Source organism: Phacochoerus africanus, chromosome 15 (genome assembly GCF_016906955.1).
Source record: "Phacochoerus africanus isolate WHEZ1 chromosome 15, ROS_Pafr_v1, whole genome shotgun sequence".
Lineage (NCBI taxonomy): Eukaryota > Metazoa > Chordata > Mammalia > Artiodactyla > Suidae > Phacochoerus > Phacochoerus africanus.
In genome coordinates, this window is record NC_062558.1 from 114937440 (window position 1) to 114965020 (window position 27581).

General features: G+C 53.7%; 1 protein-coding gene across 3 annotated transcripts in view; it reads right to left on the reverse strand.

Annotated features, from left to right (window-relative positions):
* SH3PXD2A (SH3 and PX domains 2A) overlaps nt 1-27581 on the reverse strand; it is a 261253-nt gene that overhangs the window by 100110 nt on the left and 133562 nt on the right. For all 3 annotated transcript variants that reach the window (XM_047761959.1, XM_047761957.1, XM_047761958.1), the window contains 2 exons: nt 24827-24903; nt 13805-13896 (listed from right to left, as the gene is read on the reverse strand). In XM_047761959.1, the coding sequence (XP_047617915.1) occupies nt 13805-13896; nt 24827-24903 (169 nt within the window). The remainder of the gene's footprint in view (nt 1-13804; nt 13897-24826; nt 24904-27581) is intronic.

The window sequence follows — 27581 nt, forward strand, 5'->3', positions numbered from 1 at the left end:
AAGCCCAGTGAAAGCCACGTGGGTATTGCCTCACACAGACTTTTTGGAAAGCGCCCTCCCCTGCTATCTGGAGGTGGGTTGGAGGCAGACAAGGCAGTGGGTCCCAGCACCACCGCCCTTGGGTGGGGCAGCCCTGCAACTGAGATGAGGCCGGGTCGCCCACGGGGGTAGCTGGTTGATAACACACCGCTTTTGGCTGTCTTGCCTCCCTCGTCCTCCCTCACCCCTTCACTGGTCTCTTCTTCCCACCCCCGCCCCCGCCAACCCGCCACCCACCCCCAAAAAACCTGTCTGAGCTCAAATCCTCATCCCCAGATCTGCTTCTGCAGGATTCGGAACCGAGACACCCACCTCTTCCCGTCCCTGTCTTGAAGTGGCCCCACCAAGATTCTCAGCCCAGCACAGTGCCCAACACAGAGCAGGTGCTTCACTCAGACACCCCGGGTGTGGCCAACGCGAGCGAGCCATGGCCTCTGGCTCCCGAGGCAGCAGCCTGTGGCTTTGCTGGTCTCCGTGGGCCTCACAGGTGCCCTCCTCTGCTTTTGGTGGGGGCTGGGCACTCCCAGCTAAGAACCTTGAATTCTTTAGCTTGGCAGGCACAACCTTCTCTAATCAGGAGCCTGCCTCTGCCTAATTAAATCAGACCTGACTACAGCCCAGTTCCCACTTCCCCATTCCCACAGCCCAGCTCCCACTTCCCCATTCCCACAGCCCAGCTCCCACTTCCACTTCCATCCAGAGCAGCTGGGAGCAGGCTCTGTCCCCTGTCTCTCAGCCAGGCTCCCTGTCAAGGCTCCCTAAGGGCCTCCAGGTGCCCTTCTATGCATCAGCATGCAGAATGCTCTGGAAATCGGCTGGGAGAGTTTGAGAGCTGAAAGGAATATCGGACTCTGAGTCAAAAAGCTGGTCGGAGTCCAGTTTCTCTGGGTGACCTCAGGCAAACCACTGCCCACTCCGGGCTGCGGAACCCACTTGTGCAACGTGGGGGCTGGGCTCTGAAGGCCGGGACTGCAGGCAACCTTCCCCTCCTGCTTCTCTGGATGCAGCCGGATGGGTGAGCCTGCTGTGCTGGCTCCAGAAACTGCAAACTCACGTAGCTGCAAGCTGAACTGTGAGTGTTCCGTGGGCCTCGAGTAGCCAGAGAGGCCTCTGGCTTTTCCTCCAGAATGTCAGCCCTTCAACAACAGCACTAATAATAATAAGCCCATTGATTCTGAGCATGCGTCATGCAGCATCTAAACACTTGTGAGCTTTATTAAGGAGGCACACAGGTAAGAACCAGGCTCTCCCACCGGACTGCCTGGGTTCTAGCCATCTCTGCCACTGAGCACCTTTGCCAGTCATGCGACCTCTCTATTTCTTACAGGCACAACAATCTGTAAACTGGGGGGGAATAACTGTATCTACCTCATGGATGAAGGCAAAAATTAAATGAGCTAAATAAAACATGTTAATTGCTTTTTGCTAACACCCTGGGCTGCCTGGTACTTGCCCTGGTAGAGAGTTGGGCCCTGGGGAGTTCCTGCTGTGAGACAACAGGATAGGCAGCATCTCTGGAGCACTGGGACACAGGTTTGATCCCTAGCCCAGTGCAGTAGGTTAAGGATCAGGCGTGACTGCAGCTGGGGCTTAGGTGGCAACTGTGGCTTGGATCTAATCCCTGGTCCGGGTACTCCATGCCATGTGGTGGCCAAAAAAAGGGGGTCAGGGACAGAGTTCAGTGGTTAACGAACCCGACTAGTATTCATGAGGACATGGGTTCGATCCCTGGCCTTGCTCAGTGGGTTAAGGGTCCGGCGTTGCTGTGAGCTGTGGTGTAGGTTGCAGACACGGCTTGGATCCAGTGTTGCTGGGGCTGTGGCATTGGCCAGCAGCTACAGCTCTGATCTGACCACTAGCTTGGGAACCTCCATATGCTGTGGGTGTGGCCCTAAAAAAAAAAAAAGACAAAAAGGAGGTGGGGAGAGAAAGTTGGGCATTTGAGTTCCCTGGTAGCTCGGTGGGTTAAGGGTCTGGTGTTGTCACAGCTGTGGTGCAAGTCTGATCCCTGGCCTAGGAAACCCCACATGTCACAGCCAAAAAAAGAAAAAAGAAAAGAAAAGAAAAAAAAAGACAGATAGAAAGAAAGAAGAAGAAGAAAAAAGGGCATCTTAGGGCTCAACCCCTAGACCTGTACCCACTGGCCTTCAGAAATGGCCTGGGGGGAAGAAAGCATCAAAGCATCGCGTGCAGGGTAGCCGACCCTCAGAGCCAAACTGCAGGTACTTCCTGGGGGTGGGATGGTGTTCAAGAAAGGCACACAGTGGGTCACTGGAATCAATAAGCAGGGAGGATGCCCCTACACACCAGGCGGGCCACCTCGAGCTGCACTGAGAATGCCAGGCGGTCCTCACCCCTGGGCTATAGAGAAATTTGCACAAGGGCCAGAGCAGCTGGAACTACGGGAGGGTCTAGAAATCAGAGCAGCACACAGGTAGCAGCAGACCTCCGTCCCTAGGAACATGCATTTCCTCTTCCCAGAAGAGAGCAGAGGGAAAGGTTGCTAATGCGCCCCTCAACTCTGGAGGCTGGGAAGGATCTTTTTAGGGTGATGGAAATTTTCTAAAATTGGATTGTGGATGGTTTCCTAACTCTGTACATTTACTAATTGTCATTGGATTAATTGTACACTTAAAATGAGTGAGCTTTGTATTATGTAAGTTATACCTCCATCAGGCTATTTGAAAAGCAAAATCTGGAGTTCCCGTCGTGGCACAGTGGTTAACGAATCCGACTAGGAACCATGAGGTTGCGGGTTCGGTCCCTGCCCTTGCTCAGTGGGTTAACGATCCGGCGTTGCTGTGAGCTGTGGTGTAGGTTGCAGATGCGGCTCGGATCCCGAGTTGCTGTGGCTCTGGCGTAGGCCGGTGGCTGCAGCTCCGATTCGACCCCTAGCCTGGGAACCTCTATATGCCTCGGGAGCGGCCCAAGAAATAGCAACAACAACAACAACAACAACAACAACAACAAAAGCAAAATCTCCCTCCTGCCCTGAGCACTGGGGGAAGCCTCACCCAAACAGCCTCTGGTAGCAAGAGTCTCGGGCTGTGTGTCCTGGGTTGAGGGGTGGGGTTCAGCTTAATTTAGGACCACATGTTAGAGAGGGGGTGGGAGGCTTAAGGGCTTGGTCTGAGGCTGGAGTCACAGCTGCTCCCAAGGCCATGTCAAGTCTCAGTTTGGTTCAGGGATGGGAGACTTGGTTTTTTTGGATGATCCAAGAACCAGCCTCCCTGTGTTTATCAGAACACTATGTCTGTCAGCTGGGCAGTGCCCTACCCCAGAGGTCTGACCCCACAGCGGGAGGCCCTCAGTGAACACGGGCTCTGGACTGGCACTACAATTCCTGAGCCTTACACCTTGTCACCTGGTGAGAAGCCATGATTCCCCTTAAAGAATCTCCAAATATGGCAATGCCCTCAACTGCACCTTCAGCTGCTCCCCATCCTGTGATCACAGCAACAATGGGGGTACTGATTCAATTATTCTGCCCTGTGGTCTGATGAAATGTCCCTTCTTGCAATTTGGAGCTAGTTGCCCTGGGCCTGGCCTCTGTGCTTTTTTTCATTACACATCTCTGTGTGGTCAGGGCAGGGCAGACCTGGAATTGGAAGGGTTTGAATCTAGCCACTGAAACTTACTAGATGAGAGGTAACTCAAGCAAGGTGAGCCTAAATTTCTCATCTGCAAAAAGGAGACATGAGCTTCAGAGGTAACTGGTGGTTAAACAAAATAGATGGTGCGCAAGCGTCCACCACAGCTTCAGCCAAGTCTGCAAGCGCCTCCCAGGATGCTGGCTGGTGTCATATCCACTGTTGTCACAAGGTGGAGCCAGACACACACAGATTCCATGAACCAGGGCGCCTGAAGTGGCCCAGTTACAGTGGTGCCTGACCGCCAACCTACCTTAAGACCTAATTTACAGGGCCTGCCTGTGAAGGGGGGAAGAGCCGTGTGATTTCCAGAATGCTTGTTTCTCTCACATCTAACTTGCAGTGAATGTCTCTTTCTCACAGCCCTCAGCCCCAAGTCCAGACCCTGGTGGTTACACGGGCTTGGACTATGATGATAGCCAACTGGTCCTGAAAAGATCACAGAATATCAGAGCCAGGAGAGACCCCAGAGACCCCCAAACTCTGCCCCTGCCCTGATGCTGAAGTGTAGAAGGGGTTAAAAACTGTTCCCAAATCACCAGCTGCTCACTGGATGCCCCAGGCCCACCTCCTCTGGCCCAACACTCTGCCGCTCCAGAAAGACAGACTTTCTTTCAATTCCTTGAAACAGCCCCTCCTGCCTCCCACAGCAGCGAGCCAGGCCCTGCCTGTGCTGTCTGTCCCTCCTCTCAGACCACGAGCTCCCCGAAGGCAGGGCTGAGCCTCGCCCAATTCCACGGCGCTGTGCCTCACACCAAGAAATGATGAATAATGCTTGAACGAACAAATGCTTCCTGCCTGGATGCCACCCGAGGAAGCCCTGGTCTACGGGGCTGAAGACCTGGGTCCGAGGTTCAGGTCTACCATGGACTCCCTGTGTGTGTGTGTTTGGGGGGGTCGAGCTACCCAGGGGACTGGTGACAATGCAGGGGCAGTAATTACAAGACTCCCCTCGAACAGGACAACAAAGCAACAAAGCAAGCCTCAGGGGCTCTGTGGGGGGACCCCTTCCTCCCACCAGCCCACCAGCTGGAGCCTCCAAAGGGTGCCATCGCCCTGGGAGCAAGGGAGTGGGAACGTGGGGCCTTGGGCAGGACCATCCTCCCGGGGCTGAAGTTTCAGGGCAACTCAAGCACAAGGCTGGGAAAATAGGAGTTCCTGTTGTGGCACAGTGGTTAACGAATCCAACTGGGAACCAGGAGGTTGCGGGTTTGATCCCTGGCCTTGCTCAGTGGGTTAAGCATCCAGCGTTGCTGTGAGCTGTGGTGTAGCTTGCAGACGCGGCTCAGATCCCGAGTTGCTGTCTCTGGTGTAGGCCAGCAGCTACAGCTCCGATTAGACCCCTAGCCTGGGAACCTCCATATGCCAGAGAGCAGGCCCAGAAATGGCAAAAAGACAAAAAAAAAAAAAAAAGGCTGAGAAAATAACAGGGACCCCGCCCTGCTCCTGCCCTCGGTACCAGGTTACCCTTCCCAACCCTGCCGCCTCCTTTCCATCCCAGCCTGTGGGAGCTGGAAGTCCTATGCCAGACCCGAACACAGAGTAACCCTCTCTGCCATCACAGGCCCATCTGAACTGACCAGTGTAGAGTCGGCCTCCCGCCAACGTGCTCACCTAGCACAACAGCCGGGCCCTCAGAAGCCCTTGCTCCCTGGAGCCCCTTTCAAGTGGGTTAGACACAGCTTCCTGTGGGCCCTCCTCCCACCAGCCCACCCAGGTTAAAGGGGACTGTGGCAGGAGGTGGGCAGGGGCTTTTCCCACAAAGTTCTGTGCTGTTCTAGCCCCCAGCCTCCTGTGGACCCACGGTCCTGAGGTCCAGCTGGTTCTCTCATGCATCAGCAGAGAGGCTGAGCAGCTGCCAGGGGCAGAGGTGCTGGAAGGACAGTGTGGCCCATGCCCCGGCCAGATGGGTGGTGGTAGGGCCTGCTGGATGCACAGAGCTGTCCACTGATGAGGGTCTGACAAGACTCAGTGAAGCCTGGGAACAGGGAATGAGCTGCAATTCCCAAGTCACCCGTCCCTTGGGGAGGGCCAGGGACCCAGAGGGCTCACAGATCCTGATGGCCAGTGGGTGCCTGGTGGTGGAGGGGGCAGCTTCACTCCACAGTTGGCAGCAACCCTGGCAAGAACTCCCAGAGCAGAGGGGGCTCGGGAAAGGCCAACCTCGCTCCTGTCTTCACCTGGAGATTCCGTTCCCCTGGACTTTTCTTTTCTTTTTGTCTTTTTAGGGCTGCACGTGTGGCATATGGAGGTTCCCAGGTTAGGGGTCGAATCGGAGCTGCAGCTGCCAGCCTACACCACAGCCACAGCAACACAGGATCTGAGCCGTGTCTGCAACCTACACCACAGCTCATGGCAGCTCCAGATCCTTAATCCACTGAGTGAGACCAGGGACTGAACTTGCATCCTCATGGATCCTAGTTGGGTTTGTTACCGCTGAGCCATGACAGGAACTCCCCCTACCCCCAGTCTTTTCAGAGTGGCCATGTACACCCAGGCCTGGGCTGATGGAAGCAGGGGAAGAAGGATAGAAAGTTCCCGTCCTCTGAGCATCTCTGGTGCCAGGTACCCTCCAGGCATTTACAGGTGTCAGTGACCTTAAACCTCATAACTATCCTCCCAGGGGGGTCCTGCTGGCCTCTTTTGCAGAGGGGGACGCTGAGGTCTGAGAGAAGTGACTCATTCAAGGACACGAGCAGAGCTGGGTGTTCTGTTTTCTCCAGAGTTAGTTTAACTCAATTCAAAATTTCTTCCTGGTGGTAGCCTTGAGCCCTGAGTTCCTCAGCCTACGCAGCCCCTGGCACATGGCAGGGGCTCAGCGAACACCTGCTGGGTGAAGGCGGCAGCAGAGACACTCTCTAGGGCTCTTCCCAGGACCTTCCATTGGCCTCCCAGGAAGAGGGAGGGGAGAAGACGATGGGCTGACTCAGCACCTACTGTGCACTCCACACACATCGTCTGTTTCACTCTCCTCGGAGCCAGGCAGGTAGATGTGACGTATGAAGCACGTCATCGGCAGAAGCCTGGGTCCCGAGATCCGGAGTCAGGCTCCCAAGTGAGCCTGACCTGGAATTTGACCCAAACTGGAATCTGACCAGGAGGAAGCTCCCCCAGTTCTCAGGGCCGTCCTGGCTGCAGGGCCACACACACTCCCTGTCTTCCTGCTGGGTCCTGAGGCAGGGCTGGCCAAGTCCCCTCTGTCCCCCTGGACTCTGCTTTCCTCCCTGGCAGGGGCAGCCTCAGCCCCCATCCCCTACTAAAATATTAACGGGGAGGGAGGTTGGGAGACCTTGTGAGGAGCGCCTTTTCCGGGGTCTGACCTTATGTCACCCCAGCCCTGCAGCAGCTGCCTGTCCCCTGCCTGGGGCCTCTATCCCTGGACCTTGCTCAGTGCCTTCCACACCAGATGCTGGGCTGTCTCACAAGGCCCCGGCCCAGACCCAAACCTGGCGCTCCACCTGGACCGGGTAGGACAGCCTCCCTCTCTCGCTGGCCTGCCCGGGCATGAACTCGGTGGGTGGTGGGGGTGTGGACCCCAGGCTGGATGGAAGCTGGCCCTTTGGGCAGGCTGAGGCAGGGACAACTGTCTCTCCTCTACCAAACTGGCCCATTGTTTTAGGCCACAGCAGAGGGTGGCTCTGTGGCCCTGGGGCTGAGAAACAAAAACCTGTTTAGCGAGGCCCTGTCTCTCCCCTGCAGTTTTAAGAATTTACCCAGGATCTGGCTGGCTTTAAGGGAACAAACGAGCCAAGGGGACAGGCTGGGGCCTAGAACTGAGAGTGGTGGCAGGGAGCAGAAGACCCTAAGCGAACTACAGAAGCCCACTGTGTGCTGCTGGGGCAGGGGACTGGTGGCAGGTCCACGAGGGGGATGTGACGAGAGCAGGCACCCACCCAGCCCTGGCCTATCTTCCCCTCTGTGGCATGGGGCCAAATGCGTGTATGGCCACCTGCCCACAGGTTCAGGCCCAGAGCAGAGCGCTGACGACATCAGGTGACAAAGGGAGGCTGCAACCTAACTCCACTGAGGTGGAGAGTGCTGGTCACTCTGCAGCCTGACAGTGGGCAGTACAAGTTTTAATCCTGTAAACAGCCCTGATGTGGTTTGGCTAACACCTGCCAGGTGCCAGGCCCAGGGGTCCAGAGAGGCGGGTCCCCGCGATGGGGGGAGACCATAAACAGACAGAGCGCCATGCCTGAGGCTGTGGGCTCTGGGGAGCCTCCCTGGAAAGACTGAGGGCTGAGCAGGACTCCGTCTGGGGTGGGTGGGGAGAGGGGACAAAAGTGCTCCAGGCGGAGGGAACGGCCAGGCCTGGGCTTGGAGGCTGGTGACACTGGCTGCATTTGGGTGCGGTCATCTAAGAATGAGGGTGGGGCTGGCGGGCCAGGAGGCTGGAGAGGTAGGAAGACCAGTCTCAGGCCTTCAGGCCTCAGGGGGCTGCACCTCAGCTGGACCTTCCTCCCAGGAAGGTGTGTCCTGCTGGGGGTCTGAGGACAGGGCTTGTAGAGGGCCTTTTATTTATTTACTTTATTATTATTATTTGGGCTTTTTAGGGCCACACCCGTGGCATATGGCAATTCCCAGGCTAGGCATTGAATCAGAGCTACAGCTACCAGCCTATGCCACAGCCACAGCAACACAGGATCTGAGCCGTGTCTGGGACCTGCACCACAGCTCACGGCAACGATGGATCCTTAACCCACTGAGCAAGGCCAGGGATTGAACCCCTGCCCTCACGAATGCTAGTTGGATTTGTTACCACAGAGTCACGATGGGAACTCCTTAAAATTTCTGTTTTTTTTTTTTGTTGTTGTTGTTGTTGTTTTTGCTTTTTAGGGCTGCATGTGCAGCATATGGAAGTTACCAGGCTAGAGGTTGAATCAGAGCTGCAGCTGGCAGCCTATACTATAGCCATGTCAATGCCAGATCTGAGCCACATCTGCAACCTATACCATAGCTCAGAGCAACACTGGATCCTTAACCCACTGAGCAAGGCCAGAGATTGAACACTCATCCTCACGGATACTAGTCAAATTCTTAACCCACTGAGCCAGAATGAGAACTCCTAGAGGGCTCTTTAGAAACTTCAGATTCACTGTTTCAACTGGCTGTGAATTTAAACTTGATTAAAAGAGGCATTTGCTGGTTCACATGGTTGACTGGGGTGGGCATCCTGCCAACCTTAGCTCCTGTTTGTTATCACTGACGCCACAGGAGTGGCAGAGCTGAGGGACCCCTGCTTGGGGGCTCCTGTGCCTCTGGAAACCCTGCCAGGTGATGCCTGCCTCCCTGGCCTGCAGCCCAGCAGGAGCTCTAGTGCTCAGACACAACTCAGCCAGGGAGAGCTGGGCTGGCAGGTGTGGCCCCAGGACGCTGGGTGGGTAGGCCATGTACACAGCCCAGGGGGTCGCCTTGGGTGCTGGCAGGGTGCTGGGGTGGGGCCTCCACAAGGCTAGGCTCATCTGGGTGTCAGAGTTAAGGCTCAGGACCGCACGAGACTTGCCCTATGCTGCACCTCCTCGGATTCCAGGGATGTGTCCTTATCCCCCTCCTTCAGAATCTGGTGACCAGGGCCGTCCCCACCCCGAGCCAGCCACAAGGCTGCCCAGAGTCCACATGGGAGAGGCGAGGAGGCATCACTGCCAGCTTCTCTTGCCTGTCACCTGCTGGCTGGGTGGCCTCAGGGAGCCACTTCAGCCCTCCTTACAGTCATGGCCTAGCCTACTGCCTGTGGGGGACTAACATGAGGCCTGAGTGACATCGGTCACCCAGCTGGCAGATCTCCTAAGTGCCTGATCTGGGCACCAGGGATGCGGCATGACCAGATCAGGTCCAAGCTCCTGCTCTCCTGGACCAACAGGAAACAGGTCACCCGGGAGGTGGTGATAAGTTCTGTGAAGAAAGATGAAGCCAGAATGGGGAGAGTCAGTGATGGGGGATTTTAAACTGGAAGGCCAGGGATGGCCTTGCCGGTCAGCTCTTTGAGTCGAGAATGCAAGGAGGAGAGGGACCAGGCTGGGGGCTCTCCTGGGGAGGGGCCAAGCGTTCTAGGCAGAGGGAAGAGCCAGTGCGAAGCCTTCGAGGCGGGAACATGGCTGGAAGGTGTACAAGCGGCAAGCAGGCCAGTGGGGCTGGAGCAGAGCCAGGCAGGAGAGGAGGGAGGTGCCACCAGGGGGTGGGGAGGGGGGCAGGGCCTTGGCTCTGAGTGACACGGGAGGCGTGGAGGAGATTGAGCAGAGGGATGACCTGATCTGACATACATTTAAGAAGGATCGTCCCTTCCCCTGGGTTGAAAAGGGACCACAGAGGGCAAGGGCAGAAGCAGGGAGACCAGTCAGGCCAGAATCCAGGGAAAGATGATGGCGTGGCCCCCCCTGGGGTGGCAGCAGCGGGGGTGGTGAGATGTGGTCAGGGTCTGGGTATATTCCAAAGACAGTGCCCACAGGATGTGTGGACAAGTGGGATGGAGGGGTGTGAAGGAGAGATGAATCCAGAATAATGCCTGAGTTTGGGGCCTGAGCTGGGGGCGGGGGGCAGTGCACGAGGGGAGGAGCAACCTTCCTGGGCAACCACATGAGCAGGCGAAACCACCACAGCCACCTGTGCCAGGCTCACCAACCGTCTCTATAAAGTACATCTTTCTGTGTGGGGCCGGTGGTCTAGAACAACAGCTAGCAGCCCAGAGGTGGGCCCCGCTCTCTACCCACAGAAGCCAGTGAGCAGCCTGGGATCAAAGCCGAGGGGCTGGGGCCTGCTGCCCACCGCCCCCCAGGCTGGGCTCTTGTAGCCTTGTCTTCCCCTCAAGATGGAAAGGGCTGTGGTCCCCCTGCCCAGCCCCCCGAGAATGCTCACAGGCCCTGCAGCAGCACACTTGAAAGGGGCCGGGGTTATCTGCAAAATTCCAATTAAATCCACAGGCTTTGATAATTTGATAAGCCCCTCCACAGTCACCCCAGAGTCAAAATACGCTGCTACTCGATCCTGTGTTTATGTTTCAGGATGGAAGGGGGAGGTGCACGGTGGTCGGAGGACCTGCAAGCAGCCCTGAGAGGGACGGGCTGCAGGAACTTGGCTGACAGAGCATCAGCCTGTCAGCCCAAGTCACCCCTGGGTCTGGGCTCCATGGTGAGCACTCTGCACGGACCTGTCAGGACCTGGAGACTGAGAGGAGCCAAGGCAGGAAAGCCCTTTGGAACCGTGAGGCTGCGGCTGACCCTGTCTCCCGAGCCCCAGCCAGGCCTGTCTCGTGCTGGAAGGGTCCTGCCAAACGAGTTGTGAGTTGGCCCAGGGTGGCCGGTGCCACCTCAAGAAAGAGGCAGATGAGCCCCCTTCCCATGGTAACTCAGAGGCCCAATGCTTCCCGATTCCTCCCTGCAAAAGCCGGGCTGTGCTCTGCAGAGACAGGGCACACGCTGAGCCCCATTCCATTCTGTTCCACAACCTTCCATGAACGAAACTGCTAGGCACTCCTTATGGTGCTGGACCTACAGCACCGGCTGGGTTATCTCAGAACATGTGGTATCTCCATAAGCCCCCTGGACCACTCCAGAGATCCTGCGTTCTCTCTTTTCAAGGATGGGAGCACAGAAAGGCAGAGAGCCTGGGCAAATGGTCAGAGAGCATGGAACCTTGAGCTTTGGGCCTGGACCCCAGAGCCTGCCCCACAAAGCCACGCCTGCTCCCTCGCCAACACTCAGCGGTCTCGCTGAGCCAGGTTTGCACACTTCCTTGAGTGCCTTCCAGGGAGGGGCAAAAGGCTAACCTAGAGCCATTAATGTGCAGGTCAACAGGTGACATAGGGCCAGCTTACTAAGGTGAGTGGCAGAGAATGGTTTAGAGGCATGAATCAAAGGCAGGGTGAGGGGACTTTGTAGCCAGACACCTGCCACTTCACGCACCAGCAACAACCCCTCTCCCCTCCTCTGGGCACATGATCACATATGACTCCAGTGACAGCCCACCTGGGGAGGGGTATCTCCTCTCCCCATGAAAGGAGGAAGAACAAGGGGCTCTGAGAGGCCATCACTGCTGGGGACTGGCAGGGCCAGGGGACGGGGGGATGTTGCTGCCGGTCTTAGGAGCCTTCCTCTGCCCTGGGAGAGTGAGGAAGGCTGGGGCAGGGGGCACAGAGAAGGGCAGACAGAGAGGGCACACTGAGAGGTGTCAGGACCATGCTCCTGGTCCCCCTGATTCCTCCCCAAACCAGGGAGGTGGGTGGGAGGAGTGGAAAGAGTATGGGCCTCCGGAGCCAGAAAAATCTGGGTTCAAGTCCTGACTCCATCTGTGCACCTGCTTCCTTATCATAACGTGTGGATAAGAATATGTAACTCCTGGTGCAAACCTCTCTCACAGGCCTGACACATAGGAGGTGCAGTGAGATCGATGCTTTTCCCACTGGTGAAAACACATTTGCATCACATTTTGTTGTTTACAAAGCTCTTGCCCAGCCCACAAGGCATCTGAGTTTCCAAGGTAATTCTTAGAGGTAGCAAGATCAGGGATTAAGCACCGTTTCCTTTTCACAGAGGAGAAAGAGAGGAGGCAGGTAGACGAGTGCGGCCAGTAAGTAGCAGAGGTGGGGTGTGAGCTCAACACCATGCATCCCACTCTCTGTGGCTTTCAACGGCTCCACACTGTGAACCACACTGAGATGTGTTTCTGATGGTTCATAGCATTTGCTTATTTTTTAAGCCCGTGGCAGCCAAGAAAAGAGATAATGTCTTTTGTTGGACCAGGTCAGCCTCTGAGCTGGATAATGCTTTCCTCATCCAAAGGGCCTAGGCCATGGTAGGCTCTTAGTCTTAAAGGATGGGAAAAAGAGGATTCCTTTGAGCAGGACTGCCATGTACGAGTGTGCAGGTTGCGCACTCTACAACCTCTATGGGCACTGTTCACAGAGAAGCACTGTTCACGACAGCATCCCTGGAGCTGTGCAACACACACCCTTCTCTGCACGTTTTCTCCTCCCCATCACCAGACGGCCCCTTGCCTCCCACCTGTCCCAGACAAGTCCTCTGTACTATTCTTTCCCTTTCCTCTGTACCATCTGCCTCTCTCTCTTGCCCAACCTGGTACTTTAAAAACAGGGAACAGGTGTTTAAGATTGGGGAACAGATGTATGGAGTGAGAGGATCAATCAGCATCCCCTTCAGTCCTTTCCCCCAACCTCTCTTCTACCTAGTTCTCTTCCTCAGCTTCCTTCTTCCGCTCATCAGCTCCTGGGTGAAAACTGGATTTTTCTCTCTATTGGGAAGCTACTCTGGGGAGCGTATGTGAGGGTAGTGTTCTGAACAAGAGACGGCAGCCCTTAGGATGGAGTTTGGGCACATGAATGAGAAACCAGTATGATCAGGTGGGTCTTCTTGACTAACAGGCTCAGAGTGTCCTGCTTCCAGAGAAGAAAAAAAGGTCTGCTTGGGTCCCCACTTCTCCCCAAGATAGAACATCAGCCAGTTCTGGGCCACTAGGAATCAAAGCTTTGGGTTCAGGTCTCACGTCTGTCCCATACCTAACCAGCTGCATGACTTTGGGAACATTCCCCTAATCTTACAGGCCTCAGTTTCCTCCTCTGTAAACAGGGCTACGTGAGTTTATTGCAAACGCTACGGGTAAAAGCCATTTGGTAAGCGCTCCATGTACACCGACTGTTGATTTCCATGATGATCACAGGATCTGTTGCAGCAGCCCAGGACTTCGGGGTCAGTCAGCAGGAGAGGGTCACCTGGGCAGAGTGCCCTCCTGGCCCTATATTTCAGCTGGATGCTTGGCAGCATCAGCAATTTAGAGCACTGACTGCCAACCTTGGGCATCTGAATGGCATGACCATTATATTTTCTGTTATCTGCTCCTGGCAACAGCCTGTGAGCTAAAAGAGTTTGCAGGAAAACCTGTTCCCCAGGTTTTCCCCCACTCACACTTGCCAGCCCTGAGGTCAAGAGAAATGAGGAACAAGCCTTGGCAACAGAAGTCTAGGGAACTGCCTTTGGGCCACCTGTGCTTAACCTCGGCGTTGCCAGCTCCGCCTCTACTTGTGTCCCCACATCCCAAGCCCCTCCAGGCTGGCTTCAGCTTTAGCCACACCCCAAGCACGCGGATAGGCCTGAGCTTCCACTTACTCTTTTGGAGGGTTGACATCCTCTGGCCGGGCCTCAAAGAACCGAAAGACTTCATCACACTGTGAAATATGGGGAGGCAGCCGGACAAGGGCCTGTGGAAAGACAGGAAGAGAGGGCATGAGGCTTGATGAAAGTGGGAACAACAAAGTCAAAAGCAGGGTCACCTTCGACCAACAGTGAAGAGGAAGGCTCAAGGACTGTGCCGAGGAAGACCGTCAACCAGCTACCCACCGAACCACACATCTAATCAATGAATTAAAGAATCAGCTAACTAATGAAAGAACTCTTCATGCATGCATGCATGCATGCATCCATCCATCCCATCAACTAACCAATCAGCCAATTAATGAAGTAACTAACCTGACAACTAATAAAAATAACCCATCAACTATCTAGCCGACAATACAAACAGCCATCTAACTTGCCAGTTAACCAATTAAACAATCAGCCAACCAAACAAAAAGAAGTGGGGCATATTAAGCCTTCTGTCTTAGGGCCCTCAGGAACTAATTATTCTGCATGAACTCTGAAAAAATTCTCTCTTGCCCACAGAATAAGTTCAAGATCCTTACCCTGACAATCCAAGTTCTTTTCCTTTTTTTTTTTTTTTTGGTCATTTTAGGGGCACACTTGTAGCATATGGAAGTTCCCAGGCTTGGGGTTGAATCAGAACTGTAGCTGCCAGCCTATGCCACAGCCAGAGCCATGTGGGATCCAAGCCGCATCAGCGACCTATACCACAGTTCATGGCAACGCCAGGTCCTTAACCCACCGAGCGGGGCCAGGTATTGAACCCACGTCTTCACGGATACTAGTCAGGTTTGATACTGCTGAGCCACAGTGGGAACTCCCAAGGTCTTTTCCTACCAGCCTCATCTTCCACTAGCCACACTCCAGCTGCACCAGATAGTCACACTGCCTAAATATTCGCTGCACAATTATTGAATGATAAGCTGATAATTCTATCAGGGACAACAGGATGCTACGACAGAGTCTGATAGGACATGGGGAGATTGGGACAGAAGGGGGTTTTAGGAAAGCCTCTTTGAAGCTTAGTTCTGAGGATTGGTAAGAATTAACTGGTCAAGGTGGGGGTGGGGAGCCAAGCATGGTTATTCCAGGAGCTGCATGAAGCTGGTGTGGCCTGAGCTAGCAGCTAAGCTGAGCCTGGAGGGGCAGAATAAGCTGAAGGGTATGCAAAGGCTTCCTAGAAGAGTGGGCATCAGCAAGGCTAGAGGGTGTGCAGGCTTTGGGCAGGCGGAAGGAGGTGGGCCATCCTGTGAGGGAGGGGTGTGGCCAGCTGTGAGCGTGTCTCGGAGGGGGGCAGTGAGTGTGCTGCTGGAGAGTGAAGGTCAGAAGCGGTTAGCTTCCCGCTGGGCACCAGCACATCCTCTACACCTCCCAGCCTGGGGCTGGCCTGGCCCAGCGTGGAGGGGTAGGGGGTACAGGGTGAGTCCGGGTGAAGCCCTGCTTCCTGGCCCCTCCTTGTATGGAGGGAGAGAGGACACTGGAATGATCCTTTAGTACAAATAGACAGGAGAGGTCCCCACCAAGGCAGGGCTGGGGGACAGGGCCAAGGGAACCCTGGGCTAGAGCCAGGAGCAGGAAGAGGAAAACCCTGGGCCACAGGAGTGTGAGGAACTGCTGATAAGGAGGCTCCGGGGCATCAGTCAGCCAGAGGGGAGCCTGTATTGAGCTCGAGCCTCCCCAGGACCCTTTTGCAGGGGCTGCCTCAGGTGCAAAGACCCGACCTGGCAGCAACCCTATGCCAACCACGCTGCGTCTCCACGAGTGTAGCCACTGGGAACCTCACAATGGTCCTTGTGAGGGCAGATCCCGTTCTCATTACTGAGGAGATAGAGGGTCCAGGAGGTCACGTGGCCTGCCCACAGGTGCAAAAGACCTTGCAGAGGTTAGGCTCCATGAGGGCAGAGACTTTAATCTGCTCTGTTGACCACTGTGTCCCCAGGTGCTAGAAGAGTGCCTGGCACTCAGTATGTATTTGTTCAAATGAATGAAAGATTAAGGGTTTGTATGCAGAAGCCCATTGTCCAGTAGTAGTGGGACGTGGTAATGGGGCAAAAAAAGTGTATGTGGTCTTAGGTTGCATCAGCATAAGAATAGTGCCGAGGAAGAGGGACGTGATTGTTTATTTTTTCTCTGAGCTGCTCGGTGACAATTCAAGTGCGGCATTGAGCATGATGGTTTGGCCTTCCTGATGCCAAACCCATACCCAGGCAAGACGAGGCAAGACCTGATCTTTGCAGGTAAGACACACTGTGCAACTCCCAGCTGTCCTCCCAGAGCCTGTGCCTCTCCACGGGGCTTGAACAGACCACAACCCCAGGACCAGGCAGGAAACAGAAAAAGAAAGGACATGAACATTCAATGAGCAACCACCTTGTGTCAGGCAGTGTCCTAGACCCCTGGACCTTCCCGTTGTTGACAAACATGGAGCTTTTCACACGTGTCCTGGTGGGACAGGGATGAGCCAGACACAGCCCCTGTCCTCATAAGCCCACAGCTGATGAAGTGTCGCCCCACTGTGTCCTGGATGTAAACATCATTGCTTCCATCTACCTAGGGATGCCGAGGCTCTTGGGGGTGAATGAAGCCACAACTGAAGTAAGTGGCAGAATGAGGCCCTGTGGTCAGAATGTAGGATGGGTGGAAATTGCCCCCAGAGTGCTGAAGTTTCCATCTAATACACAGGGTATGTGTGGTTTTCTCTCCCAGAAAGGGTAGAGGAAAGAAAAACTGAAGAAGAGAGAAAGAGAGAGATGGAGTGAGAGACAGAAAGACAGAGACAGAGAGATGGGGACAAACAGAGACAGAGACAGAAATGGAGGGAGAGACAGAGACACAGAGAGAGAGACAGAGACAGATGCAGGAAGACTGAGAGAGAGAGGAGGAGAGAGAGAGACAAAGAGAGGCAGAGACAGAGATGGAGGGAGAGACAGAGACAGATGGAGGAAAAGAGAGACCGAGACAAAGACAGACAGCTATACAGAGAGATGGAGAGGGACAGAGACAGAGCGAGAAGCAGAAACCAGGCACATTCAGAGAACAAGGGCTCCTGGTGGGAGGCAGCACTTATGGGCCGGGATGGAGGGAAGCTGTACCAGGGACCCAGGCCGTGTGCAGTTGCTGCCAGGGTGACCTCCCAGACAGGCAGAGGGAGGGGAGGCAGGGCAGGCGCCCTCCCAGCTCAGCGTGCTGCCACCCTCCCCAGGCCCAGACCTGCGGCCGGGCTGCCCCAGCAGCCGCAGTGAACACAGGGGCTCTTCATGCCGACAGAGCTGGCATCCGGGGGCAGAGGACGCGTGGGCTGGAAGGGCCTCAGACAAAGAGGCCTTTTGGTGGAACCACTGCAGCATCTTTATTTAACAGGGAGCCCTGAGGGGAGCCGCACTGAGGGCTCATCCTGATTTCAGGCTGACAAGAGGCTCTTGGCTCAGAGTAGCTTCCATCAGAGCTGCCGCCAAAGCCCCGCTCTGGCCAAAATCATTTGGCAGGAGAGCTGGGTGCTCAGCAGTCAGTCCCCACGGTCTGGCTGGCGACAACAGCCAGCGTGGGGAACTCCCAAGCCAAGCTGTTCTGGGAGGAGCAGGTAGGGGCCAATACATGGGCGTCTTCAGGGGTATCTCAGGCCTAAAATTCTGCCACTGGACATTCAGGATGACGTGGTTAAGCCAGGGCCTCGGGGCTAGGGAGATGTGAGTTTGACTTCTAGCTCTACCACTGACAGGCTGTGTGACCCTGAATGCCTTGCTTGCCCTCTCTGAACTCAGTACAATGGCCCTCATATAGCGCCTACCTATTAGGAAGTTAAGGAGATCATAAATATGAGGAACCCAGCACAGTGCCTGGCACTGAGCAAAGAATACAGTTTAGCTATAGTATTGTCTGAGTTATCATTTTCCTTTAGGTGAAAGCAGTGAGGCATACTAGAAAGGAGACTTCAATTCTAGTTCCAATTCCGCCATTCTATACTTGCTACGTGACCTTGGGCAGCTCACCTCGCCTCTCCAGTTGCTGTTTCTTCTAGGATAAAAGAGACTACTAGCTTTAGGAGTTCCTTTAATGGCTCAATGGTTAAAGAACTGGATTAGGAACCATGAGGATGCGGGTTCTATCCCTGGCCTCGTTGAGTGGGTTAAGGATCCGGCATTGCCATGAGCTGTTGTGGCATATGTCACAGATGAGGCTCGGATCCTGCGTTGCTGTGGTGTAGGCTGAGAGCTGGAGCTCCGATTCGATTCAGCCCCTAGCCTGGGAGCTTCCATATGCTACAGGTGTGGACCCCCCAAAAAGAGACTAGCTTTATTTAGAATGTCAAACTGTCTCATGGGACACCTGTTTGATAAGATAAAATGACTTCTGTGGGTGCATGTGAAATGGTGCCTTGTAGACTCCCATCTTGGTCTTGGTGGGCACCATGTTCATTAGCACAGCAAAGGCTCTGAGAAGTCCTGCAGGAGAACAACCGGTAGAGCCGTGTTCAGGCCAGTATTTGTTAATAAAAATGACATCCTGGGAGATGGACCCATTTAATCATCACATTAACTCAGAGATGGGTATGACTATTATTCCAATTTTATAGAAGAAACTAAAGCAGGGAGAGGTTAAATCATCTCTCAAGGCCACACAACTAGTAAGTAGCAAGATTTTGAGTTAGGTGTCTGAGTCCAGAGCCTATGCTCTGTGTGATCTGGTATTCTGTACTGCCTCCAGCTTTCCCCACAGGTCTCTGACTGTGGAGCTGGTTTTCCAAACAACTCCTATTGCCAGCCCATGGAACACAGCTGGGCAAATCCAGGCTAGAAAGCTCCTGAAGTTTCTTTCAGCTCTGACAGTGGAGGGCTCCAGGACTGTCAATAGCACAATCATCAGTGAATTCAGTGTCCAATCTATCACAAGCCTGGTCTTTGCCAGGGCAGCGGTGGCAATGGGAGGGGTGCCCAGGCGGACTGTGCTCAGACTGTCTGCATAGAAAGTCCCCCTCCACGAAGCCCACCATTCAGGGTAATGTCTATCCCAGGACAGAGTGAAGTTCTGCATTTGTCAAAGCGACCTGTGGGTGTCCTGCTCTTTCCATAGGATCAAACATTTTCCAGAGTTCCCTTCGTGACTCAGCAGTTAACGAACCTGACTAGGATCCATGAGGTTGTGGGTTTGATCCCTGGCCTCGCTCAGTGGTTAAGGATTTGGCGTTGCCATGAGCTGTGTTGTAGGTTGCAGACGTGGCTCAGATCCCACATTGCTGTGGCTGTGCCGTAGTCTGGCAGCTGTAGCTCCGATTCAACCCCTAGCCTGGGAACTTCCATATGCCTCAGGTGCAGCCCTAAAAAGCAAAAAAAAAAAAAAAACAACCAAATAATTTTCCTATTTCCAGCTGCATAAATTTAATTTCTAATCCATGGAAATCTTATAAGTAAAGCCCAGGGAAGTTCCCGTCATGGCGCAGTGGTTACCGAATCCGACTAGGAACCATGGGGTTGCGGGTTCGATCCCTGGCCTTGCTCAGTGGGTTAAGGATCCGGCGTTGCTGTGAGCTGTGGTGTGGGTCGCAGACGCTGCTCAGACCCCGCGTTGCTGTGACTCTGGCGTAGGCTGGTGGCTGCAGCTCTGATTAGACCCCTAGCCTGGGAACCTCCATATGCCGTGGGAGCGGCCCTAGAGAAAGGCAAAAAAATCCAAAAAAAAAAAAAAAAGCCCAGGGACTCTCGGTAGGGTTGGGGGTATGGTGCAGATGGGGCAGCTGGAGTCCTGTCCCTTTGGCCCCCACTCCACCCCTAGGGCTGCTTCTAACCTGCCCTGGACTATTCCTCCTTGGTCAGCATCTAGGAAGCTGGGGGTTCACTGAACTTTTACAAATCAGAATATTTCAAACACACGAGTCCTCTTTTTGAAGGATCTAAGCAGCAAATTCTTTTGAAATGGAAATAGTGCCTAATTCGCAATTGCAGTTTAAGTCATGTCACAAGGGGTCCTAGTAATTGGGGCCTCAGGGACATGTCACCCTCCTTGGAGGTTTCTTCTGCTTGTGTTGACCTTGCATCTTGTTATCAGATACAGGCTGGGCTCCCACATGGGGCCTGGCTTCCTGCTTGTTAGAGAAGAAACAGGAGAACAGATGGGGCTTCAAGGAGTTCTTGGTCTGAAGAAGGTAGATGCACAGAAATGACTCTGCCACAGAGGGTATGTGTGCAGCACAGAGGCATGCATGGGCTTTCTGGGGAGCAGGCCAGCAGGGCGGTCAGCCTTCCCCGAGGACTGGAGAGGCTTCTGGGAGGGGCACGGTGGGGGCTGAATGCACCCCTAGGAAAGGACGAGCCCAGGCCAAGGGGCGGAAGGAAGCCTAAGGGAGCCTGGCTCGCTGGGGATGGCTGCACCTCTGCAGACCAGACTGCAGGGCGAGGCGGAGAGAGGTGGGAGCTGAGGCCAAAGTAGCACAAGAACAACCCCGCAGGGGGCCCAGATGAGCCGCTCGGAGGTTCTTATGGGCAGAGAGTCTCCCCTGAAAGCCTTTATATAGAAAATGAACACAATCAGCTTTATCCCAGGCTACAAATGCTCTTCCCTGAGTCTGTCTGGAGCAGAGGAGATGGAGAGATTCTGGGTTCCCTCTGAGCACCAGACCACTCAGGAGGCGTGAGTGCACCAGTCCTGGCTCTCTGCCTTAGAATAAGGGGCATGAGAACAAAGTTACTTTCCCTGTATCTAGAACTGAGCCTGCCAGGGAGCCTTGGTGCTTCTTGAAGGGGTCTGTTTCTATTGAGATATGAGCCTTTTTCCTTATTAAGATGAGAGAGAGGAGTTCCCACTGTGGTGCAATGAAATGGGCGGCACCTCTGCAGCACTAGGATGCAGGTTCAATCCCCAGTCTAGCACAGTGGGTTAAAGGATCTGGTGCTGCTGCAGCTGTGGGGTAGGTTGAAACTGTGGCTTGGATATGATCCCTGGCCCAGGAATTCTGTATGCCGCAGGGCGGTCAAAAAAGGGAAAAAAAGGATGACAGGTAATGATGGGCTGTGGTGGAAAACTGCCATGATGTGAGGAAGAATACCTGGAATGAAGAACCGTCACCAAGAAATAGCCTCGGTTTTCGAATCTGGGAAGTGGGGCTAAAAATAAATGATACTGGGAGGTGCAGAGGGACGGGAGGGGAGATCCTTGTCCCTTCAAGGCTGACACCCTTGTTGGCCTTAGCGTCCCTCCCCCAGCCTAACTACTGCAAAGCCCTCATCCCTCCTACAAAGAAAGCCTTCGATCCTGAAAGCATGGACAGCAGAATAAGAGAAGCGAGCTCAGCTTTTTGGGGGAGCAAAAAAATCTAGTTGCACCCACCAGGAAACGGAGACTTGTAAAAATGTCATTACATGCCAGAGGGCAGCTGATCACCCTCAAACTCTCTTTCACACTGCCTCGCAAGCCCTAGATATCTATTTCATTCCATAGACAAACACTGCAAACATGTATTTCACACGCAGGAATGGGGAGATGGAGTCACTTAGGGGGTAGGTTGTTTGTCTGAGCCCCTAAAGTATAGCTCACACTTGTTAGTGAGATGAAAGTCTTTGAATTGTTGAGGCCACAGAAGCATTAAATATTAACCACATAACCATACTGCCCATTAAATTAATTTATGGAGTTAGAGAAATGCCTTTGGAACCCTTCTTCATAGACACTGGCCCTTAAGAGCCACATAAAACAATCACTCGGCTGGCGCTCGGTAAATTTTCCATGACGCTCATCCAATCTGCACCATATATGTTTAAAATTAACAGAGATTTGGGCTGTGAAATTGCCATCAGGCAGAGGGATGGGCTGGCCATCAAGGGCAGAGAGCCTGAAGTCTGGGAGAGATAGGGGGTCAACCGCACGGTCAGACTTTCCACATCTGAGCCCTGGCAGAAGAGTTGGCTACCCTGTGCACATAGCCAGCTTCATAATCTGGGGGGCATCCGAGTCCCCAGCAAATCCCAGACTTGGAGTCTACGCTGTCCAGCAGGTCCACGGAAGATTCTGGCCAGCCAAGCAGAGCTGCATAGGCAGGGCACTGGAAATAAAACTCCACAGGTTCGAAGCACTGTGTCCAAGGACAGGGAAAGATCACGGGGGGCTGGCCACAGAGTGGACTGCACACGGCTCTGACCGTGAAGTTGGCTATGGGGGGCAGTGACGTTGAGTGAAAAACTGGATCTCGGTGGGACAGACTAGACTGCGGGGTGGCAGAGCTGTGAAGTGCAATGCTGAGGGGTAGGGGAGAGGTGGGTGGTGAGCAGGGACCATGACCCAGAGCTGGACTTATCCCTAATGACCATTCCAAGGTCATCCCAAGGTCTCAGACAATCAGACCACAGATCCCAGCTTTCCAGTTCAGCAGAATTAAAGGTCACTTCTGCACTGCCTCGCCCCCTCTGCCATTCTGAGTAAATTACAGCCTGTGAGCTGCCTGGGTACGTGGTGAACCCATGACATCGCTCCTTATTGCCTGGCTCTGAGGAATGCTCATCTGTGCTAATCAGGTTAGGAGGCCCCTCCTCTTGCAGACCCCACTTAAAGGGCTCCCTAGCCACCAGCGGCACCAGTGGGGCCCCAGAGCCCTCCTCCCAATTCAGGAGTCCTGTTCAAAGCCTGATCCCAGGAGATAAGATGCTATCGGTTTTCTGCTCCAGACGACCCAGGAGACGGCATTTCCACAGAGCCCAACTGCAGATGCCGAGGGCTCCACCGGCTCCGGGAAGCCGACGGGGGCCATAAATGCCAGCTGCAAGGGGCTTCCTCCTGCCCTCTGCCCCTCCTCCACTAGCTTTGCACATTTGTTTAACAGCTTGGGAGAGGAATAAAGAGAGAGAAAAGCTCAGGCTGCAGCCATCAATTTAACTGGAAACAGCAAATGCCCTTTAAAGAGAAAAGTGAATATTGCTCTGAAGAAGAGAAACGTCTAGCTCGAGGAGATGCATCATCAGCATATCCTTTCAAGTTAAGGCAGGAAATTCGACCAAGTACACGCTGCACAGCCCAGAAATTCAAATTGGGTTAATGGAGAGTGTCCCTCTCCCCATAGTCTTGAGAATGATGCTCCTTATTGCCTGGCTCTGAGCATGTTGCCTGTTACTAAATTTAGTAACTTGGTTCTTTTTGGTTTGTTTGTCTCATTTGACTTTTTTTTAGGGCTACACGCACGGCATATGGATGTTCCCAGGCTAGGGGTCCAATAGGAGCTGTAGCCACCGGCCTACACCACAGCCACAGTATCTCGGGATCCAAGCCGCATCTGCGACCTACACCACAGCTCACAGCAAGGCCAGATCCTCAGCCCACTGAGTGAGGTCAGGGATTGAACCTGCATCCTCATGGATACCAGTTGGGTTCGTTAACCACTGAGCAACGATGGGAACTCTGCCACTTGGTTCTTATTTAAACATTTTATTTATGACCATGATGATTCCAAATTATAAAATATTTGTGCAGAAAGGGACTTTATGTAACAACTCTATGTAAGGACAAAATATTTTAGAAGTTACAAACACTCTGCTATACAGCCTCCTGCTCAACCCATTTCATGGACCCTATGAGACTGTTATTTTCCCCATTTCACAGGTCAGGAAACTGAGGCTCAGAGAGGCATAGCAATGTGTCAAGGTCATACAGCTAGTAAGTAGGGCACTGGGATTTGACCCTAGCTCTTCTTACTACCAGCACTCACAGCAAAACATTAACCTTTGCTTGCTTCTCCTTGAGACTCTTTTTTTTTTTTTTTGTCTTTTTGCCATTTCTTGGGCCGCTCCTGCGGTATATGGAGGTTCCCAGGCTAGGGGTTGAACTGGAGCTGTAGCTGCGGGCCTACGCCAGAGCCACAGCAACACGGGATCCGAGCCACGTCTGCGACCTACACCACAGCTCACGGCAACACCAGATCCTTAACCCACTGAGCAAGGGCAGGGATCAAACCCACAACCTCATGGTTCCTAGTCGGATTCGTTAACCACTGCGCCACAATAGGAACTCCTCCTTGAGACTCTTGAGTCAGACTCCACAATAGTTTTCACTTAACTAGGAAATCCATCTCCATTAAAACCAGTGGTGCCCAGTGGTAACATTTAATTGTTGATGCCTTGTAATAATAATGACAAAAAGCTAGTGTCCACTGAATGCTTCCCCTGTGCCAGACACTATGTGCTGCTGCCTTTCGCCTGTCAGTTCTTTACATCCTCATGACCACCCTCTGCAGAGGTACTGTTCTCCTAGCCCTTGTAAGATGTGGAAGCTGAGGCTCCATCAAGTTCAGTAACTGGCCCAAGTTCATGAAGCCAGTCAGGGGTTCAAACCCAGGTCATCTGGAGGCCACGTGCCAAGGCCACTGAAGTGGGAGCCTCTTGTCCTCACCGCAGGGGTCCCAGGCTCTAGACAAAGCAGAGAGACAAACAGGCTTTGCTTCACGACCTTGATGTCGCTGTGGTCTGCTCTTTGGCATCGGCTGTTCTATGCACGTATGTGTGTATGTGTGTCTGTGGGGGGGGGAGCATTTGCATTTATAAAGATGTGTGCATGAACATTTGTATCTATTAAGACCTCTGTGAATCAACAAATATGCATTTTGGATGCTACTAAACTCGGGACTGACTCCAAAAATGTCCCAAAGGGAATTCAAAGAAAGAGTTCTGTATCCATCAAAATGCCACACACAGAATCCGTTCACCAGAGGCCCCTTCACCGAGCTCCCCAAAGCCGGTGGAAGTGATTTAAGAGTGTTTTGTAAACATGGACACGTCTTAAAAGGAATAGAGGCTTCAGCTGTGAGCCCACAGCCCTCGTGTCCCAGAGGCGGCCTATCACGAGGTGACCCCCTCCCCTAGAGACACCCAAACCCACCCCTCTGGCCAGGGAACATCAGGCCTCAGGATGCATCCACTACACCAGAGCAGAGGACTTTGTACAGACAACCTTCCTTCCCAGATGGACAGACTCTCTGGCAGATGGGCCCCCCTCCCCCCCCCCCAGATACACTCTTACCCGGCAGTACTCATCGATGGGCTTCAGCCTCTTCACAGCTACATCCCGGATGTGGCTTCTCCGGAAGAGGATTTTGCCTGGAAGAGAGATGCTCATGAGCTGAGTGATTCTGGGTAAAGCTGCCACAGGGACCTGGGACCCTGGCCTCTCATTCCCCTCTCCCTCAGCTTCTTGGCATCTTAGCGGGTCACCAAGTACCTCCACCTCTGCCCGTTGCCAAGGAAACAAGAGAGGAGTGGTCACCTCTCCCAGGGGGCAGGAGGCGCCCAAGGCTGAGGGCCCAGGACCTCTCGGGCAGAAGAGGATTTCTGGAGGCTGCCATCTTGGCCGAATCACCTCGTCTGGGTGTAATGGCAGGATCCATGCCCGGCGTGGGTGCGGCTCTCAAGTGACCTCACAAATAAATACAAAGGATGGCCCAACCCACACGCTGTGTTTTGTTTTCAGGCCCATCCCTCTTTGAGAAATCGGCTGGCAGGAATTCCCATTCTTAGTTTAGGCGGGTGGCTATTTCCAGGGCAGGCATAGGCCAATACCAGGGAGCATGGCTGCCCCAGCCTGACCATTCTCCAGCCTCTCTGCACACATAGTCTCCAGCCATACAGGCCTTTGCAGCTGGGCTGGCCTTACCCCTTGACAGGTATGGCTCATGGGAAATGCCAGTCCCCACACCTTCCCAGAAGGCTCTTCTGAAGTCACCAAATCCAATAACAAGTAGATCAAAGATAGTCCTTTTAGAGTCAGTTACATTTAGAATCTGAACTCCTAGGTCTGATGGTCAAGGCCTAACACAGCTGATGTTTCTGCACCCAGTGTCCATCATTGTCTAGACTTTTTAGAAGGGCCTCCTTGACTGCTGAGCTGGGAGTAGTCGCCTTCTTTTCAGAACACCTGCACAGTTTGACCATTCCTAAGACCCTCACCACATTCTGCTGTGTGTTAGAGATATTTTTGAGCCTCCTTCTGCCAGGGGCCTGACTCATCGCAGGGCCCACGGAGCCCATCATGTGGTGAAGTGTGCATTCACCTTATAGCCGTAACAGGCATCTATTGTTCAAGTCTCCTCTGGAGAGCCTCCCTCCTCCATTCCCATCTGTGAGATTCAAATGGGGCTGACCACACCCCCCGGCAACAATGGTAGGCATGTGACGCAGTCCAGCCACCCAGAGTCACAATGATTGGCTCAGAGATGGGCAGGGGACCTGATCTGGGCCAATGAGACTTCTGCTGATGCCCTCTTCCTCCCCACAGTTTTCTCCCACAGTTGCTGAGCTGGCAAGATGAAAGCCTGGAGCTTCTATTGGCCATCTTTATTACTGCCTGAGAAGGAAACTGACCAAGAGAGGGGATCTGAGCCTGGCACAGGGTAGGTGCTCAATAAATGTTTTCTGGATGATTGAAAAGCAGAACAATGAAACGGTGAAGGACAGATTCCTTTGACTTCATTTGAGCAGCTGGATACAGCCATTCCTGAACCCAAGATCTACCTGGTAGTTTTTCACTTGTATAAAATAATATAATTAAAAAAAATTAAATCCATTGGAGATGGATTTTTATCACTTGCATTAATGGAGTCCTAAATGAGGTGATTCCCATTGCAAGTGAACAAATGTGCCGACTACACATTAATCCATGGCAGCTTCCTCTCTCAAGGTCCAAGTGAAGTTCTAAGCATTGCCTGGGTTTAGGCTGTTCCCCCAGAAGCAGAGCCAGCGATAAAGAAGTGAGTGCAAGTTGTTTATTTGGGAAGTGATCCTGAGAATTATCGATAGGGGAGTGGGGAAGGAAGGCAGGACAAGGAAGGAAGTATCACCCAGCCAGGGAATCACTGTGGGTGGTGGCAGCTCAGTTCTGTTGGGGAGCTCAGGGGATCATGTAGAACACAGTGTAGAGGTACCCAACTGAGGGCAAGGAGGCTGGGTATTTACCACCAACTCTCTGCTTGTTGGTGAGTGAGTCTGATGTGCTTTTCTGGCGCTTCTGGCCGAACCTGCTCCTAAAGCTAGAAAAAAGCCCCCAGTTACGGTGAACAGTCTCTGACAGAGAGAAGGGCAGGGAGAGGGAACTTGGGGGACCCTGGAAGCAGCTGCTCTAACCATCCTTGACTTGCTTGTCAACAGCCCTGCTCCAGCCAGATTGTGAAATATCTAACTCATCAAGTCGCGTGTGATGTGTTGCCCATCCTCATCCTGCCACATTCAGCAGGAACCAGGGAGCCTTTCTGCAGCTGCTCCCTCTCCTTGGCACCACAGGCTGCACCCATCACAAGGCTTTGTAAACAGCAGGTACCCAACAGGCACTTGCAGGTCCATGCCCCTCCCTCTCCCAGATGCTCCCTCAAGCTCTCCTTCCTCCCCTTCCCGAAGAAGCCCAGCAAAGGGGCCAAGTGCCCAGCAGAGGGATGACGCTGTACAGCCTGGACAGTGTCATCAAGACAAATGGGCTCCTCCACGTGTTCCTTTTGAAAGGAGATAAAGCGTGATTTATCAAGACACGGGAGACGGCTGCCTTTCCTTGGGGGAAGATGTCACAGATTTGGTATTCCTGGCCTCTTTGTATCCTACCCTTTTTTGGTTGCCTGTCGCTCTATTGCCTGCGGGCTCCAGGAGCACGTGTGTGCAGCCAAGGAGATGGTGTGTGAAATAAATGCATGGCAGGAGGAGACCCGCACACTGCACTGATACAATGACAGGAGGCGCGGGCTGGGCTGCTGGGCCTTCTTCCTCAGCCAGTCAGCTGTCAGGAGCTGGAGGCC